The sequence below is a fragment of the Alligator mississippiensis genome, chromosome 14 (assembly GCF_030867095.1).
Source record: "Alligator mississippiensis isolate rAllMis1 chromosome 14, rAllMis1, whole genome shotgun sequence".
In the NCBI taxonomy this organism is placed as follows: domain Eukaryota; kingdom Metazoa; phylum Chordata; order Crocodylia; family Alligatoridae; genus Alligator; species Alligator mississippiensis.
Window position 1 is genome coordinate 8,010,947 of NC_081837.1, and position 20,045 is coordinate 8,030,991.

The window sequence follows — 20,045 nt, forward strand, 5'->3', positions numbered from 1 at the left end:
GGACAGGGGAGGGGATGCTGCTAAAAGAGGCAACGAGTGGGCTGATAAAGGGAATTAAGGTGAAGGCACTTCTTATCTAATCAGTCTACTCTTCATCTCTTTTAGCAGGGTCCTTTCCCCCTGACAGCTGTAAAAGCTTATGGCTCTCTGAACCAGTTAGTCTCTAAGGTGCCACCCTGCCCTACCTTCTGCATGACTTCAGACCATGAGTGTCAAACATACAACCCACAGAGACCAGATCCAGTTCGTGGAGCCATATGAACTGGCTTGTGGGTTGCTGGACTGACCCCATGCACTGGCCCCAGCCCTGTACGCTGCATGCAGGCACAAGCTACAGGCAGCACAGGGGATCAGTCTGGGGCGTTGCAAGACTCCCTGTGCTGAGTTCAGAGCCAGGTCCAGCCCTGCCCCTGCTGGCCCTGATGGCCATGTGCACAGATAGCCCTGGGACTGGCATGCATAGCTGGGCCAGCCGTGCCTGCTGTATGTGGCATAGGGCCAAGCACGGGGCGCGGGCTGGACCTGGCACTGCACACAGCACAGGGGGTCCGAGACGTGGACTCCATGTGGTGCCCCAGACTGCCCCCCTGCATCACTGGGTCCCACCTGAATGGTGTGGGCAGCATGCACCAAGTGCCAGTCCCAGGGGCTGGTGCATGCTGCGTACAGTGTGTGGGTTGCACCCAGCACTGGCCACTCTTCAGGGGGTTGGTCTTGGTCCGGCTTGCACACCCACTCAGGGAGGCTTTGAATTTGACACCCCTGGTTTAGATTAACGTGGCTAACCACCTCACTTCTCTTTAAGGTAAATTATGAGTGCTTGTTCTCCAGGCTCATCAGTGCTTACGATATAATACAATGTGACCCTCCCCAGCCTTTTGTTAATCTCCTGGAAGATTGGCTGCCTCCAAAGAGTACGTTAAGGGAAAGCTCCATTAAATGGAATAAGTTCTAATATCCTTAGTCATACCTGATAGGGTTCAATAGGGTGAATTTAGGCTGGTACCCAAGATGAGAAGCTCATTAGAATCCCTTTGTTCCAGAGCAGTGTCCCGAGTTGGATGTCTATGCCGTGATGGGTGTCAAGTATTTTGATAGCGGAAACCTCTCCAGGCCTTCCAGCTATCATTATGAATTTTTCTTTTACCCATGCATAACTGCCTTCCATATACCACTCAGCAAAAATTGAGGCCCTGATCCCATGAGATCTTCTACCTTCTAATCCAGGTGAAAACTCTTGATTTCAGCTGGAACTCATGAAGATGCGAGGTCCTGGCTATATGGAATAGCTTTGGAGGATCAAAGCCTCAGATGTGGAAAACCTCTAGATGGAAGTTTAGACCGTGGGTCAGGGAAATCTGAGCTGCCTCATTTCTGCTGCTATCACTGTTGCTAAGGTTGTGTCGGTGCAGGTGAAAGAACAGCAGGTCTAAAGCCAAAGTGGTTCCTCCTGCAGAAAATGGAGTCAGGCTCATTTATTTTCACCTGTGCCAGCTGAGCTGGAAACACAATATTTGCTTAAACATATGGTTGTGATATGCTGATTATGAAAGCTGTGAATTAGTCAAGGAGCACAACATATGCAGCATGGCAAACATGCCTACGTGTACCACAGAGGTCAATGAGTAACATTAAAACAATAAGAGCGGAAGGATGGACTTGTAGTGAAAGCAGATGTTTGGGACTGTGGAGAGCTTGGTCCTGTTCCTGTCTGTGCTTACAGACCTCTTGGTTGACCTTGGGCAAAACACTCATTCTCCCTTTACCTTGGTTCTCCATCTTCCAACCTTTGTCTGTTCTTCCTGTTGAAGCCTCTCATATGGGTATGTAGAACAGGCATCACCGTCGGGTCCTTCTATTGGAAGGGACCTCTAAGTCTGTGGGAGTTCACATAAAACCTCTTTATTATAACTCCCAAAATAAGATGTGTCTGTAAATTTATGTATAGACTTGCAGGCTATGTACATTGCTTGCAATCCATGTTCCCCCAAATCCTGCATTCGTACAGCATGGCTCTTGCGTAAAATCCCAGTGGAGGAAAAAAATTCCTGCTGACTTCAGTGGAGCTGGGATTTCACTTGAGTATTGGGGTGAAGCACAGTCAGCTTTATTGAACAGAGCCAGCCTCGCAGGACACATCTAAGTGAACTGGCCAGTTTCCTGCGTTAGTAACCCAGTTGCGTTCCCCTCCTCACCCCCATCCTTCTATTGTTAATCCCTCGCTCGGGCGCTATGCATTTCCCTACTGGCTTTGTCTTCTTTTTTGGATTCACAATCCTACACATTTACGAATAAAAGTCAATCTATACTTGGATCTCGTGTGATGTCTGGGATCGATCGTTTGGAAGTGGTGGCAGCACTTAAAGAGTTTATTTTTTAGTGGTTGGGATGTTCCAAAAAAGATCTTTTCATCACCTTAAAAATGTTGTCACCTGTTAATCTCCTGACAACACACAGGGTTTATGTCCTAGTTGACAAAAAAATCCTGTATAATTGTACCCATCAGATATTTTTTAAAGTACCACCCGTTTTCTCTGCTACCGTGCACAAGTCTGCTGCTCATTCTAGGGAGCAATTCAAGCCTGAATCCTCAATTTCAGACTCAGTTTTTATATGGATATCCTTCTTATTGACTTCCACAGGAGTTTTGTCTTGCTAAGGGGATTTGTAATTCTAGCTTCGGTTATGACTCTGCTGTCCCAAATCAACAGGAATTCGGGCTATGGATCAAGGATGGAATGAAGTCTAGGAGGTGGGTTTCAGGACTTGCATTGCCTTTCAGTTCTCCATTATTTTTTTCGGCTGGGATCTCTTTTTAAGTGCTGCAAAGCCCGCCATATGTCTGTAGACAGCTTGCCATCTGGAGTGAGAACTGGCTAGGACAAGGAGGACTTGTTTTACTCTTCTGTTTTGCTCGGGTACAAGCAACAACTAAGGAATGCAGTGAAAATTGGATGAAGAAGCAATTTCATCAAGAAGAAGAGGACAGATTCACAGCTGAAGTAAACCAGCAGTCACTTTAGATATCTGTGTGCCATGCCTAGTGCTTCCATGAGTCTGTGGAGCTACGCTAGTTTACACCATCTGAATATCTGCTTAGAGTCATGTTGTTCTATCTCTTAATGATGGCTTTGAAGTTAATCTTTCTCTCCACTGTCAAAGCAAAATGGCTTATATCTGCATGCACGAGAGGTGGGCGCAAATCCTTTGAGTTATGTCAGCTTCATTTAATGCTGGGACATGGGTAGGAGAAATGTGGATTGCCATGTGAGGCATATTTTCTTCAGTCTGCCTTAAAAAGGAAAAAAAATAAAGCATTAGCAGAAATAGAGCTAGAAAGGTTAGTTCTTGTGGAAGAATGGTGAAATCATCAAAGGTACGGGCAAATTTAGGGGCATTGCGGGATGTGGGTTTTTTTTCCTGTTGCTTTTATGTAAGAACAATGAGAGTGAAAGAAGCTCAGTTTTTGCTCTGGCTTTTTTGGCTTCCCATTCCCAGTACATTGGAGTGCACAGGGTGGTACTTGGCTCGTGCAAACTTAACACCTTAGCTGTTTCGGACCCTAGCAAGCAGCATTTTGTTTAGGAATAACATTGCACCCGATCGGCTTATTCACAGAAGTTCTTTTGAGAGGCATGAGCTTTCCTAGGCAACAGCTTACTTCATCAGATGTCATGTATTTTCCTTACCTTCTGCCCGACTTCAGACTGACATGGCTAACCGCCTCCCCGAAGTTCTTTTGAGATTGGGAAGTTGCAAACATGAAGGGTGGCATCCTCATCCCCTTAAAGTCAAGGGGAATTTTGTCACTTCTTGCAGTGGAACCAGGATTTCACTCTATGGCTAAGGACAGACAGTCAAAAAGCCGAAGGCTGAATCGAGTCAATCTTTGCAAGTTAGTCTAAATTGCGTAGATTGAACCCATAAGCATGTGAACAGACATTCACATCTGATTCATAGATTCATAGACACTAGGGCTGAAAGGGACCTTGGAAGATCATCGAGTCCAGCCCCCTGGATTCTGGAAGTGCAGCCACATGCCTGCGAGTGACTGAGGCCAGAAGCAATAGAGCATGCTTCCCTGCTCAGCTGGAGCAAACAGCTTGTGCCAAGGCTAGCCCACCCACCCTGTGATGGAGGTTTTGTGGGGGAGGTGCAAAGCATCCTGGGATGCTGAGGGACTGTGAGTTAACTTGAATCTGGAGGGGATCTGGGACAGAATTTCAATAAATTGATTTAACTTAAATCAGTTCAGTCTGTTGCGACATCCATCCAGGTTTATCTTATACCGGTTTCAGCCATTTTCAAAGTGGTTTATGTGCACTGAACTTCTGTTGTGTTACAGATTTGAACTGGTTTCTGATCACTTATACCGGTTTATCTATAATTTCTCTCCCTACCTCACAAGCCTGTATCCTGTCTGGCATTTAGATGCACTGACAGCACACATGGGAGGAAAGGAGTAAGCAACCATGAAGTGGTCATCTCATCACAAGGCAGTAGCTTGATTCATCAACCAAACTCTCTGCTACTGTAAATGAATGAAGTGCCATTAACATTAATGGAAACTTACTCATTTGCACCAGCAGAGACTTTGTCCACCTGTGTCTTGGGCAGAAGAGAAGCTGCGGGCTTCTGGGATGGACATTGAATTGCTGCCTATCTGAGAGGATCTGTTGTTTGCTCATGCATATACATAAACTTTTCCAGGATTTGCAATAATTTGCACTCCTTACCAGGAGAGCCACGAGGCCAGAATATCAGAAGGCTGAAAGGATTTCAATAGCTGGGTTTTGTTTTTTTGGTGGGGGGGAGTGAGGATGGATAATTGAAATGATTTCAGCCTCCTTCCCCATGCACCTCTTGGTATTGATTCAATTTTCACCCTTAGAAAGTGTTATCTGCACAGACGCCACACTCCAGCTCCAGGCTTTATAATTCCTAGCAGGTGTCTGGCTGGCGTAAAGAAGATGCTAGGAAAGTTACCACTGGAGTCACCTGCTATTACACGACCAGAAGTGTTAGCTTGCTCAGGTGTTCACGGCTGGCGCTTTGGTGGGTGGAATTTGGGCAGCGCTATAAAAATCCTGGGTTAGATTCTCAGCTGGATGCAAATCGGCCTAGTTTCACTGCAGCCGAGGAGATGCTGTTGATTTACGTCAACTGATTATTTTTAATGGCTTTTCGATCGAGTCCCTTCATAACCAGGGTAGATGTCTCCTATTAATTAGTTTCAAGGGTTGGAGCAGCTGGTGTCCCCCCTGACTCCTGCAAGAGTCGCATCTGCAGCACGGCCAGTCTTCTGGACTCGGGAATGAGATTCAGTGTCTCATTTCACGGGTCTGCAGAACCGCTGCCTTACTGTCTCTTTGCTGTTCTTCATCTTGTGACAAATAGCATCCCATTTGAAAGGCTGAGTAAATGATCATGGGGAGTGCAATCCAAAGCCTGTTGACATCAGTAGGTGCCTCTCTGTTGGCTTGAATGGGTTTTCGAGCAGGCCCTCTTTGCTTTCGTTGAGGGAAAGATTTAGACAGTCTCCAAAAGTCCTTTTACGGAGCAGCTGTATACACAGACATCTGTAATGTAATGCTCTTTTTGATCTGAGTGCTCCCCAAAGGGCAGCAGTCCTGTGTTAGAAACCTTTCAAAGTTTGGGAAATTACCATAATTGAATGTTCATATCCCTGGAGAACCTGTTACCCATATTTCCCCTGAATCTCTCATTAGATGCATCTGTCATAGTACATCACCGCGCTCCATATTATCATGCTTTGCCATCTTACAGCAGGTTACCATAGAAACAAAGGGCTTGTTATTGCAATATAAACAGTTGGATATTTTGGCCCAGTTACTCTGGGACCAACCTGGTAGAGATGGGAGGAAACCGAATTACATCTCCGAACGTCTGACCCCACTCCGGAATAGCATCTGGCATGACCAGCCTACCTGACAATTTAATTGTCTGATTAGAGAGTGGGTCTTTTAAGTAAAAGAGAGACAGAGCATTTTGATCAAGTAATCAGCTGAGGATTTCTCATGGTGCGTCTTAAAAATAAAGAAGGGCCATCAAGTGTTTGCTTTCCTGGGGAAGTGCTTCTTAATACGGCTTTTTTTTCCCTGCAAACATTTTTGAGGTGTGCTATCCCATGTCACTGTCGACTTGTTACTCAGATATCACTGTAGCATCTTTAAGGGCTTCAAAAAAACACCTGTGAGGCAGGGAAGCACTGCTTCCCCCTCTGATACAGATGGGGAACTGAGGCATTAGGGAGACGGAGGCTGTGACTACATGGTAAGTTGCCCAATAACCATCAAACACGCGGCACTGTCTCCAAGGCCAGGTGTAATATATCTACATGGTGTTTTGTGCAGGCTAAGTAGCAGTGCTAATTAGCACCTTCCTGCACCATATTCACATGCTCATATACGCACAAAGCAGTTTTTCCTTCCAGGTACCCTTCCAGAGTGTCATTCTGCCACGGGGTCACTAAACCATTCTTCAGTGGTAGAGGTCATATGTCCCCTGGCAGCTTTTCCCATGAAAGAGGGAGACGTGGACACCTGAGAGGATGTGTTTTCCAGGGAAGTGTTGTCACTGCAGGTGTTCACGTGGCCAGCTCTTTTTGATCTAGGAAGGATTCAGTCAGGCAGAAAAAAAACATTCTCAGGTGACTTGGGCTAGCCATTGCATAGCACAAAGCTATAAATATTTGAAACAATGATTGCCATGAACAACGTGTAAGCAACTCAAAGGCTCACGCAGGTTCTCATGAAACGTTTCTATCTAGGTGCTTGTACCTTCTGTCCCCCTTATAGCGTCTAAGAGTTTCTCAGACTTCTCTAACCATTTCCTTGCTTCAGTGAGGAAGTTATAGATGAGGCACCAAGGCCTACAGAAAGGGCTCACAGCAATGTGTCAGGGCTGTTGATTGTAGCTGTGTTGGTCTAAGGAGATAGGCAGACCAGGTTCTGTGGGTAAATGTGATGTCTTTTATTAGAATAATTTTTCCAACTATTTAGTTGGTCTAATAAAACATATTGCATTTACCCACAGCACCTGGTCTGCCTCATGCCAATGTGGGAAGTTTGTTGCAGAGCCAGGAATTGAACTTAGGCTTTTTGGGTACCTTTAGTCACAAGTAGGGTGGCCATCATAGAGGACAGCCTGGTTGTCCTCTGTCCTCTATTGATATGAAATCCGACGCCTTTATGTCCTCTATTTTTCTCCTGAAGAGAAAAAGATACTAGATTGGGACTTAGAATAGGACTTGGGATACTAGGCTGGGACTATTGATACAAAACCCAATGCCTTTATATCCTCTATTTTTCTCTTCAAGAGAAAAAGATGCTAGACTGGGACTTGGGATATGACTTGGGATACTAGACTGGGACTTGAGATACTAGGCTGGGACTATTGATACGAAACCCAATGCCTTTATGTCCTCTATTTTTCTCCTGAAGAGAAAAAGATACTAGATTGGGGCTTGGAATATGACTTGGGATACTAGGCTGGGACTATTGATACAAAACCCAATGCCTTTATGTCCTCTATTTTTCTCTTCAAGAGAAAAAGATACTAGACTGGGACTTGGGATTGACTTGGGACTATTGATATGAAACCCGCTGCCTTTATGTCCTCTATTTTATATAAAGGTGTTGGGTTTCGTATCAATAGAGGACAGTGTAGTAGAAAACCGGAATGTCCTCTATGATGGCCATCCTAGTCACAAGACACCCCTTTAACCCCATGTTAATCATTTTGAACAAGAAACATGGTATGAGAGAAATTAAGGGTTCCTTGTGGGTAATTAGTGAATAACAAGAACAACAGAGAAACATGGAGGTAAATTTGCAACGAAGAGAAATTATACAGCACTGGAGATGAGAGCGGACCAGAAAACAGAATTTCTGGCCCCAGTGGAAATTCCAGATTTTCAAAAATGTTGAATTGGGAATTTTCTGCTAAAGGAAATCATCAGAAATACTCATCCTTCTCCAGTCAGTGGAAATAATTTTATCATAAAAAAAAGTGTCAAAGTGGATATATTCCCACTAAACACTTAGATTTTGATGAAGCAGAATTTGCAGATGGCAGCTGGTTCCGCTGAAAAGTGTTGACTAGCTCTAGCAGCGATGCAGGAGTGGGTTAAAGACTGAAAAGGCTTCCCTTGCAGCCCTGTACAATCTGAATTTCTCTCCCAGATGACATAGCAGACACACTTTCTGTGTTCTCCAAATTGTTGTTGCTCTCACTGCATGCAACCTGCAAATTCTGCTTCCATTAGCAGACTCCCAAGTTAATTTATTTAGAGTGCTCATTCTGGCATTCATTGCTGTACCGCTGATTATTATGAATTAATGTAAAATCATGTGGACAAATATGCGAGAAGCGGATCAAGGTTGAACCAGCCTTGATTCTTCATTTTGTTATGCCAAATTTACACTATGGACCTAGAATCACATTAATATCAAATTGTGAAAAGCAGGACTGTTCTACGGAGTCAGGTCTAGGCGAGAGATTTTTCAAAGGTACGAATGACAGGCAGGTGTCTAATTTCCACCCACTCCGTGCTAGCTGTAGTGATCATCAGTACGTTACCATGTCCTGTACTACAGTCATTTCTTAGGCCACCATGGGTAAATGTTGACTTTGTAATGGAGACCACTGTATCGCCATCATCCATCCATTGAGGGTTACTGCTTTAGATATATGTGAGTGCAGCTACATGGAAAACAATAGAGCTACGCTGCTTTACACTAGTAGAGGATGAGTACTCTCCTAAGAAAATGAATTTCCCTGGGAAAGACTTTAAAGCAGGGAAAGAAATCAGAAAACACTTGGGTTAAAAATGTGGGCCTTCAATCTGCTTTGTGGTCCATGGGTCTGATTCCCCTGTGCGTAATTCAGGAGTAACTGCACTAAAGGAAACGGGAGGAAAAGGAGCACAAGGGAGATCAGAATCGGCGCCTGTATTTCCCCAACAGTTTTATGCACTGTTACACTGTGTCCACAAAGCATTCACAGGCACAATGGAAAATCTTGTTCTCCAACTCATGTGTGCATGCGTGTGTGATTTTCTTCCCTGTGCTATGCATCTGCATATTGGGCTACATTCTTCCCTGATTATTTACCTTGGTGGAAACCCTGACTAGCGCTGTTTAATTGGGTTGAGTTACTCTACATTTACGCCCTCACACCTGAGATGAACCTCTGCCCTGCTGTCAATAAGGCCCATGCTGCTGAGTGAGAGAGATGAACAAATACTGCTCAGTCAATAGAGGATACCAGATGGAGGGGGGGGGGAAGTTGCATTGGTTTTGTCATAGCAACTCAACTCTATCGAACCCTGCCATCCTAGAAGAGCGACCCACCTGAAATGAGCTCTACCTGCAGCGCGCACAGCCGGTACGAGTCCCCTTGCTTGGAATCCCAAAACAGACTTTATGGGGCAGTGCCTGGCTCAGTAACGGGGCTGGGTAGGAATCTTTCCAAACCACAAGTTGAATTTTTATATAAACAAGATGTATTTTTTTTAATGCAATTGAAAAATGGACTGGATTGAGAAGAAAAAAAGATCAGTAAAGTCTCCCTATTACCTTCCTAGGCTGTCGTCTTTTCTTTAAAGTCTGGGTAACTCGGGAAAAGTCTTAAGGTGGTTTGTCTTCTTGCTTTCCAGGAAACAGGAGCAGTTAAACAGCACAGATGGGGCCATTCCAGAACGGCCATTATCGCCTCCACTCACTGCACCGCCTACTATGAAGGTAAGCCATGATACATTATTGATCATGCTCTTTATGTTTTATTTGTGTTATTTGGAGAATGCATCCTCTCTCAAATCACAGAGATGCAGGCTGTCTTGATGGGCTGGTGAGAGGATCTATGTTGTCCATGTGCTGCCCAGCTTCAGGGCTGGAAACTGCAGCCAGTTGATATCCATGTTTTAAAAGGAACGATTACAATTTGGCCGTTCCTGATTTGAACTTAAGCAGGTGGATTCTGGAGTTTAGCCAAGGGATTGTTCAGCTATCATCGGTTGTGATGGAGTGGGACTGCCAGAAGTCTCTGGACTTGATTCTGCATTGTGCTGTCCCTTGGGCTGTCATTTGCAGCTGTGCAAACTGATTGCAATGAGTTATGATGGGACTAGCTGCGTGTCTCTGCTTTGCACTGGTATAACTCACCATAGGTAGCAGGGCGAAAAGATGCATCTGATCTTTTTGTCTGAAAAGTTATCCCAGTGTCATAGATCTTGTGCAATGCTGCAGTCACACTGGTCAGGTTCATTATTGGTTTGCCGGGCACTGCAAAAATCCAGAAGATACTCAGTCCCTGCCCAGACAGTCTTCTAGCAAAGGAATTGTATTTTGACCTGCTAAAGAAATCAAAGGCAGAAATCACTCCTTTATAGAAATGAGGGAGTGCATGGCCAATTCTTTTCTTGAACTTCTGTGGACATTAGTTGCTCAAAGGGAATGGGGAAGAGTGGAAAGAAAAATAAACCCACCAGCACCCGTTAATGCAGGTAGAAGTAGTGCCAGCAGGCTGACCGCTGTGCTGGTTTATAGAGCCTCTGCTCCAGAATTTCTGCCATGTTTCCAGTTATATAATCTACACTTTGAAGACTTTGTGGAGTATGCTTTGAAGGGCCTTGCACCAGAGTGAAGGAAGTGATTCCTCTACTCTATTCAGGACTCTCACCTGGAGTCCTGTGTCCTGTTTTGGGCCCCACACTTCGAGAAAGACGTGAACAGTTTAGAAAGAGTTCAGTACAGGGTGTCAAAAATAATCAGGGGCCTGGGAGGCAAGCCTTATAAGGAAAAGCTGGAAGAACTAGGGTTAGTTCACTCAGAGAAAAGAAGACTGAGGAGGGATTTGATAACAGTCTTCAAATACTTGTAGGGTACTTATAGAGAGGATGGAGATGGGCTTTTCTCTGGCCTCAAGCTGCAGCAGGGGAAATTTAGGCTAGGTTTAGATTAGGACGAACTTCTGCCTATGAGAGTGGTCAGGCATTGGAAAAGATGGCCCAGAGAAGTTGTGGAATCTGCTTGGAAATTTTCAAAAGCAGACACCTGCTTGGACAGACACCTGGCTCGGGTGGTTTAGTCGGTGATGATCCTGCCTTGAGCTGGGGGCTGGACTAAGTGACCTTATGAGGTCCCTTCCAGCTGTACTTTGCTATTATTCTGTGCGGTTTTTTTGGGAGTCAGGAGCAGAATGTAATACAGATCCTGCATGGAAAGACTTCTTTGCTTTGTTGCTTAAAGGTGCCATGATGCCTACACTGCACCTGGTATGTAAGGCTTGGTTACTCTGTATGATATACTACTGCCTTAAATGACCTGTGATGAAATTCAGCCAGCACGTGTGGTTCAGATCATCCAACATCAGACTTGTCATCCTCTATATTTTGGGTTCTTCCACATACCCTTGGGTGGCATTTCAGCTCAGCGTCAACCTAGAGTGTGTTAGCAAGGGTATCGGTGCCCTTGAGGCCCTTCAGCTCACTAGGAGGAAGTTTGTAAGAAATCCAATTTCTCCGAGAAGGTCTAAGCTATAAGAGGATCAGCAATGAAAGGGTGATATTATTTGTGTGGACTTTGCCAGACAAAATCTGTCCACTGATCTTGCATAGCAAAGCTGGGCCCTGCTAGAAGTTGCCTTCCTCTCACATTTTGTTTCAATATACTCACAATGAGAATGAGCTTAGATGTATAAATGAAGAGAAGTGCTGCCTTCCCAAAGGAGCACATTTATCCCTCAAGGATCAGTGGAGTGATGCACAACCCTTACAGGCTTCAGGAGAGGGATTACCGTGATTTCCGATCACTTCTGCCAGCCACATTTCAAATGTTTTCTTTAAATTTCAATCATCAAGTAGTATTTTCAGGGCTGTGAACAGTTTTGTGTTGGTTGTTTGGTGCATTACTTTGCTGGGTTTCAAGCACAATGCATTCCTTGTTTTTTTAAATGAGGCTTTAATTAAGGTGCAGGCTCTGAAATTGCTGGGCTGTTTTTGGCACAAGAAAAAAACCCAGAGGGCCAGATTCTAATGTTGCTTCCTCTTTAAAATGTGTAATTCCATTGGCTCTGGCTGTTTAGTACAGTGGCATGTTAGCACTGTTAGGTGTGCAAACACGATTCACACAATAAGCCCAGAGATTTCAAATAGGAATCCATAGCGTTAAAATCATTCTGATCTGTTGTGGTCTTTCTGAGTTATTTGCAACAGAAAAAATGCTATATTAATTCCCCATAGCCAAAACATGAGTAAAAACTAAGAACTAGCATTTTGCAAGAGGTGCCTCTAGTTTAACGAGACTAATATGGCTTAGCATATTTTTCTCATACAAATCCTTTCTTAAGCCCCACTTTGGCTGCAAGAACACAGTTTTTGCATCTATATAGCCCATGCTAAGAGGTATATGTGAAATATATATTCATACAGTTATCAGTATCTCTGCCTAAATGTTTTTCTAGGTCCCTGTGTACATGTCTACACTCTATTAGACTAAATGACTCCTAATATCTGCAGTGAATGAGCAGCAGGAAGAAGAGGAATAAAAACAATACCTAGCTCTTTTCATCCAGAGAACCCAGCGTGCTTTACAAAAAGATGACAGTATCGTTCTTCCCATTTCGCAGATGGAGACACCGGGGCACAGTGAAATTACATGATATTCCCAAGGCACTCTAGCAGGCCAGGAGTAGAGCTGGGAAGAGGAACCAGGTCTCCTAAATCTGTCCAGGTTTCTGTTCTTTGCAGTGTGCAGGATCAGTTCCTCCTACTTTCCAGCTCTACGGGCATGTCCACACATCGCCATATGGTGACGTTGCTTTGGCGCCGTGCTTTAGCACTTCTTTTTGGCGATGTGTAGACCATATAGCAATGTAGCATGTCGCTACGTTGCCATAGGGCAGCATGTAGACATGCCTTACTTGTTCTTCTGCTGAATTTTATCGCAGACCTGACTGCAAGCAGGGGCCCAGTGTAATGTGGTTACACTGCGAGGTCCCCGGCACCCTCATAGGCAATAAAACAATACACTATTTTAATAAGGAAGCAAGACGGAGAGTTTTAGTTTGGCTGTAGGAGGAAATAAATCCTGTATGTACGGATACACTTTGCCTACCTTTTTTCCTCCCTTCTTTCTCCCTGCTCTTACCGCATGAAGTTGATTACTGGTTCCTCACCTTAAGGTTCATTTGAGGTCATCTCACCGGGTCTGTCATGAAAGGAGCAGGACATGTGGTAACTTAGGTCAGCTGCCTGAATGATGAGGCAGTGACTAGCAGTGGATGGCTCTTCCCACAGCACTGGGATTTCTTGCCTCTCAAACCAGCATTTTCGAGGAAGTTAAGTCATCCCATTAAACAACCCAGTCAGAGCTTCTGAGTGCAAGGTGAATTCAGTTAAATGTGTGCAGAAGAGCTGGCTTGCCAAAATCCCACAAACTGACAGCTGGTAAGGTGCAGCTGTTGGTTTTGAGTTGATTTGAAAGAGGAAATCTTTGCCATGCTTTCAGTAGTGCTTCCTATTGATTAGCACCCTTGCGAGGGCCAGAAGTTACACGTAAACTGGTACAAGCGATCAGAAACCGGTTCAACTCTGGAACACAACAGAACTTCAGTGCATATTATAGACCGCTTACAGTCCCCCAGCATCCCAGGATGCTTTGCATCTCCCCTGCGAACCGCTTCTCACAGAGTGGGTGGGCTAGCCTTGGCCCAAGCTGTCTGGTCCAGCTGAGCAAGGAGGTGTGCTCTAGTATCTCCCCACCCCCCGGCTTCTGGCCTGGGCCACTAGCCATGTAGCTGCATTTCCAAAATCAAAAGTGAATATCTGTTCACTTGCTTATTAGTTCAGTCTATGCAGCTTAGACTAACCTGCAAGATTGAATCGATCCAACCTTGGGCTTTTTGACTGTCCGTACTTAGCCCCTCTGTCCCCAACATGTTTGATATCTGTGTAACTTCACTGAAACCAACAGGCAGTTATCTTCAGGAGAGAGGATCACTTTCTTTTACTTGTCTGAAGTGTGCATGTCCAGAGGTGTTTTGGATTTATAAAATAAGAAGATGGGAGTCCCAGCAGCTAGGGTACTAGTATCTAGAACAAGGGAGCCTCATGTTCAAATTCCCATTCTGCCACAGATTTCCTATGTGTCCACTGGCGTATAGTGCCTCAGTTCCCCATCCATTAAATGGGATGGGGAAAGTTAAAGTCCTTTAACTTTTCAGTGCTTCAGTTCCCCATCCATTAAATGGGATGGGGATAATACCTCCCTCTCTAGCAGGCTCATGAGGATAAATGCCTGAAAAGATCATGAGGTTAAAGATGGAGGCCAAAGCAGGATGAACCATATGAATGAGGATCTGGAAAGGGAGAGTGCCACAACTGAGATGGAAGTAAAATGTAAAGGTATGTGTAACTTTCTGTTTGGGGAGAGCCAGATAACGTCCCCCTCAGAATTGTGAAAAAATGGGCACATAAATAATAATAGCAAATATTGCACCTATATTTCAGGAAGTGGGAGAGAGGGAAATGATCCACAAATCCATATTACTCTCTGTTTGAGATCAATAGCATTTTAGGCTTTTGAACATATTCTGAAGGCAAGAATAATGAAAGACATGGAGGTAAACTGAAAAGAGCTAGGTCATGCAGTTATGATCACAAGATGAATAAGGCACCATGTGACGTGGCTCTGAAAAGCAAAAGCAATCCTGGCTGTATTTGGATATGCATGTCCAGGGGGGAGATAAGGAAGTATCAGTATAAGGTACCGGTGAGATCTTTTCTGGAATCCTGTCTTTACTTCTGGTCATCCATATTGGTTAAAGATAAGTTTTATGAATGGTAACAGGTGAGCGTCCAGCTCAGCAGTGAGTGTCCAGCTCATGAAAGGAGACTGAAAGAGCTTGGCTTGTTTTATCTTGGCAAAGTGAAGGCTGAAAAAGGATTTAATTGCTCTCTCTGAATTAATCAGGGGGTAAAGAGCAAGGAAGAAAAAGAATGACTTAACTTGATGGACAATACTGGCACAGGAACAAGTGGGGATTACCTGGCTATGAATAAACTTAAGCTGGTTTTATAAAGATGCTTGTAGACATTAGAGGAGTGACGTTTAAATACAAGCTCCGAGTGGCAAACATCCAAACTACTTTTAAGGGGGAGCATGGTCCATTTCTGAAAGGGTTATACAATGCCTGGGATAGCAGGGGACTGGACTCCGTGACTTGGAGGTCCTTCCCAGTCTTGTGTCCCTGGGTGCTCCGAAACAATGGTAACAGGGGCCATGTCGGTACCTGAAGTAGGGCGCATGTACAAAGTATATATACATTTCTATTGGAATATTGTAGGACTAGAAGCAGCAAAATTGTCATGTTGGGCTATTAGTTACTTGTACTGCAGTAGCGCCTAGGAGTTACAGTATGCTAGGTCCTTTATCAACGCTGACCAAAAAGATGCTCCTTGCCCTGAAGCGCTTGCCGTCTAAAGATCAGACTTGCGATCCACCAAAACACATCATCAGCAGTGGCCAGCACTAGATGCTTCTGAGGACAGTGCAGGAGTCTGCGGTAGGCTGTGGTAGATGCTGACTTCTCTTTAGTTTTCCAGAAGCCACTGAGGTCAGACACTGGATCTCTGTCTTGTTCTGTTGCAGCTGGCTGCCTAGCTCAGTACAATGGTGTTCACATCCATGGCATCCCGCATGTCAGGCTGGGCTGTAAACATGCCATTTAAATATAGTTATGTATTTTATAAAACTCAGAAGGGAGCAGCAAAGCCATTAAACAATAATTAGGGCCTGGATATGTCACCAGGCTATTAATGAACTGCAGCTGGAGAGCAAGTATCCGCAGACTTTTAGGTTCCTAGGCCCTGGCTGAGCTAATGAAGGCCAAGCAAAAAAAGGTGGGGAAGTTCCTTTGAAATTGGGGATGGGAGAAGAAAAAGGCTTCTTGGAGTCCCAAGCAATATGGAAATGGTACTAGCATTGTGGGAACCAAAACGGGGCCCGGGACCATGGCATGGCCCCTAAGCAGTGAATTTCTTGCAAGGACTGTCAGATGTTGCAGGCACTGAGACCTGCCAGTTTAAAACAGAATCACCCGACACAAAGGCTGGATTGCGAGTGTCATGCAAACAGAGAGGAATTGTTCAGGAAACCTCCTTGTGGAGACACCAGGCAAAATAAATGTTCCCTAGGAAAGCCTTAGGGAGGACATGACCCAGGACCGTTCAGGTCTGTGCAGCTAGGGCCTTAGTCAGCTAAGCAGGTAAGGTATAAAGTTCTTGCCTTGCAGGTATGGAGAAGTCTGGAGGAATGGTGTCTGCCCAAGGCATAACCTCCTTGGAGCTTTTACTGAGGCAGTGCCTCTGCACTGACCCCTACACAGCACAGGCACTAAAGCCTGTCCCCAGTTAATTAGTTTCTACTGCTTGAGACATTAAGAGTAGACATAGGGCCTGCTCAACATAATTACTGCAACTGGGGCTTGCTCAGCACTCAGCATCAGTAACAACATTTTAAGAAAGCTTGGGTAGGTCGGTAGGCTCTAGAATGGGAGCCCGATTTTTAACCAAGTGGTGTCCTGCGAAGCCTGGACTCCTTAGAAAACCTGGCCCCTATTCAGATACCGCAGTGGAAATTGAGCCTTTAGAAAAATCCTGGCTGCAGTTGGAGCTGCTTAGCTCTTTTGAGTATCTGGCCAGCACTGATTGAGAAGCCATTATGGTCCAGTGGTCTCAGTACACTGCCCCTGAGTTATTTATGTTGGCTCTGATGCTGAGTCCATGTCTGCGAGTAAAGTCATTTTATTCTTTTGCTTCCTACAAGAAGAAAATGAAGGTGAAAAGCACATTGACCTAACTAGAGGAGATTGTTGAATTACTTACTTTATACTTATAAGGTAGTTTGAAAATGAAACACTCAGTGCCAGATGTTACAGGATTAGAATAGTTGCAGGGCATATGCCATCATCTGCCATCATCCATCCCCTTGTTGCGATAATTTGCCCTCATCCAGATGATTAGCATGGGATGACGTTCACCTCTGTAGATGGCTACACCAATGCACCACTAAGTCCTGCTTCTCTATATTAAGGGCACAGGCTTTGATTTGGCTTTTCTTTGCAGAGGTTAACCACACTCTTTGAAATTAAGAAATGGGTGTTTAAAAACCATTCCCTTGGTATTTATCTGGGTGGTTGCAAAATAGCATATTCAGATGTTAGTTTGCCAAACCGTTGTTTAACTCAAGTGATTCGACCTAAAGTATCCAACCAGGCATGAAGATCAAAATGACATGCTGAGCTGGTATTAGGGCAACGAAGATGGATGGTTTCTGTGCTCTGCGAAAAAGCCAGGCTAACTTCTGGAAAGTGTCCTCTGTGGGTTAAATTTATAACCAATTGTCACCACCTAGGTGTGTGTATGTGCCCTTCACATGAAGCAAAACGAGGTGTTCCTTGTTGCTGGCACAAAGAAAGTTCAAGGTTGCAGGTTGCAGGGGAGGGTTAAGGATTCGATGCAGTGGAAGAAGGGGGAGAACTGGTAGCTGGAAGAACAGACAAAATGCAGTCCTTGCTGCTTCTTGGCTTCAAGCCTGTTTGGATCAGAGAGTATTTTTCATCTCAGGCTATTTTCTGGGGCTTCATCATCATTTTGGTCTTATCTGCCATTTGTCTTGAAGAATAGTTGGCACCAAACACTTTTCAGAACACAGTTGCAATGAGGCGATGGTTCTAAAGATGTTTTTAGACCACATATGACCTGAATTACTGGAGGAAGTCATCTTCGGCTGGTTGTCAGAGCTGGATGCAAAATGAGCCTGTCATCTCAGTCCAGGTCCCAGTCAGAAGCTGGGTTCTTCAAAATAACTATTCCTGTTGCCTTTTTGCTGGCAATCTCAGTGTAGCCCACTGATGAGAGTGCTTTATAGGTCCCCCTTGGTCTCCTCTTCAGTTGGACGTGCTCACAAGCCCATTAAGGGTGAATTGTGAACTTGAGAATTTTGCAGAAACGGAAGGCGTAATATAGCAGAAGAAGCTTATTTCAAGATTCCTTTGAATATTCATACATTGCACTCAATGCATTATTCGTCCAATGCTGTCCGTTGTGAATGTCAAGGCCTAGTGAGGTTTCCCCCCTATTTCTCTGCTGTGGCTCATCCCTATTTAATTATGCTACTGTCTACACTAGTTACAACGTATTTCTGTAGGTTTTGCAAACAGAGCATTACATTCACTCCACTTACAACAAGTGCATTGAGTTTCCCCCACGGCATCTTTTTTTTTTCTGCGCACAACCATGGCTCAGTCGAGTCTAAGTGACTGCACTGCCCCTGCTGCCTGCCTGCCTGCCTGCCTATGTCAGTGCAGTTCGGGCTCATCCAGAAAGCGATCTCATAATACCCCAGCAGGGGTATAGAGTGCTTGGAGAACATACACAGAGAGCCGGCTCACGGGCACTTATGGAGAGAGAGACCGGAGGAGTGGCGACTGGCCAGACAAGTCGCACAAGTCTGAGTTCGGTTTGCAGTGCCAAGTAGCAGCAGCATGCTGAACGGGTTGCAGGAAGACATGTTTGTGCCAGCAGCAGAGGCTTTTTTTCCATCTCTGGCCTTGCTGCCAGAGAGGCAGAAGGACATGGAGCAGAGTTCCTCTCTGGATCCTGGCTGGAAGCAAAGTAAAGCTTCTGCTTTGTTTACCGTATTCACTGGACAGGAAGCTTCAATTGATTGCACTTAGTGATGAGCAAATCTCTAAAGGTCTGGAGCTCGACTTCCCCTGGGCTGATGTTAACACTAGCAGAGCTTTGGAAATCTATACCACTGTGTAACCAAGGTTGCAGACTCCCAGGGATTAAGGTCCACTTCTTTAACAGCAGTTAGGCACCTTCCTCTCATGGATTTCGTTGGGAATTGAGTGCCTAAATATCTTTAAATGTCTGGTCCAGAGTGAGTTGGTTTTTTAAATGGGCAGTGCTGATTTTTATCTGGACTAACTCAACCAAAGATGATGCTACTAAGTGTCTACCTGTATGCATGTACATGTGATGCTATACATATATGGGGTGCATGCATAGATAAATAAAAGAATGTATGTGTATATACCTTGTATATGAATCTTTCATTATTTATATTCATAATATAATACCATATGCCTACATGTCTCTGTGTGTATAAATGTATAGGAGTATATGGGGCTTTTCAGCTGTAGAGTTCAGTGCCTTGCAAAATAAGGTAGGGCATTTAAGATGGGGAAACTGAGGCAGGGAGGGAGCAGTCACGCAACTCACCGAAAAGCAAACTGGGAATGAGGGACTGAGCTGGGCAGAGATCCCCAGTTTCCTGCAGACTTGCCCTTTTTTATTCTTTTCTCTTTGCACTTTACCAAAGAGGTCAGTATCATTAACCTCGCTTTACGGATGGGGGACCGGAGGAGTGGGAAGGTGAATTCTTTGCTCAGTTTTACCCAAAAGGCCAATTGCAGAGGCAAGAGTATAACACGGGTGTCCTCAGTCCTTGTTCAGTGCTCTAGCACCGCGGTTCTCAACTGGGGATCCAGGGCACTGTGGGAGGCTGCACTCAGGTTTCAGGGGGTCTGTCCACCCAGGGAGCTGGGCAGTTGTTGTGGCACAGGTGGGCCATGAAGTTTTTATAGCATGCTGGGGGGACCTCGGGAAGAAAAAGGTTGAACACCCCTGCTCTGGCACACGCAAGTGTTTGGCCTTCACACCCACCTCTTGCTTCCGTCGGAAAACATCAAAACTGCCGCATGTTACAAAAGCCAAGTAGTAGTGTATGGGCACGCTGGTGCTGGCAATCAGTCATCAGGGATTACGTGAGCAGAAAAATGTACAATATGTTATGAAATCCCTGTAATTTATCCACATGTCAGATCTGTCCTCTTTCAGGGCATCCTACCAGCCACTGCAAAAAAAACGTTGAAAAATTCTCCCAAGTTTCTTCTTTCAAAGTTTTCTCTTCCTTTTTGATTTGTTTTTCCATCCTTCCTTTCATCCCCCTTCCCCT

At 44.9% G+C, this 20,045-nt stretch overlaps 1 protein-coding gene across 6 annotated transcripts in view; it reads left to right on the forward strand.

Moving 5' to 3' along the window:
- The window catches only part of RAP1GAP2 (RAP1 GTPase activating protein 2), a 318,779-nt gene that overhangs the window by 221,911 nt on the left and 76,823 nt on the right, over positions 1-20,045 (forward strand). For all 6 annotated transcript variants that reach the window (XM_019493274.2, XM_059717108.1, XM_014608109.3 and 3 more), the window contains one exon: positions 9,680-9,764. In XM_019493274.2, coding sequence (XP_019348819.1) covers positions 9,680-9,764 — 85 coding nt within the window. The remainder of the gene's footprint in view (positions 1-9,679; positions 9,765-20,045) is intronic.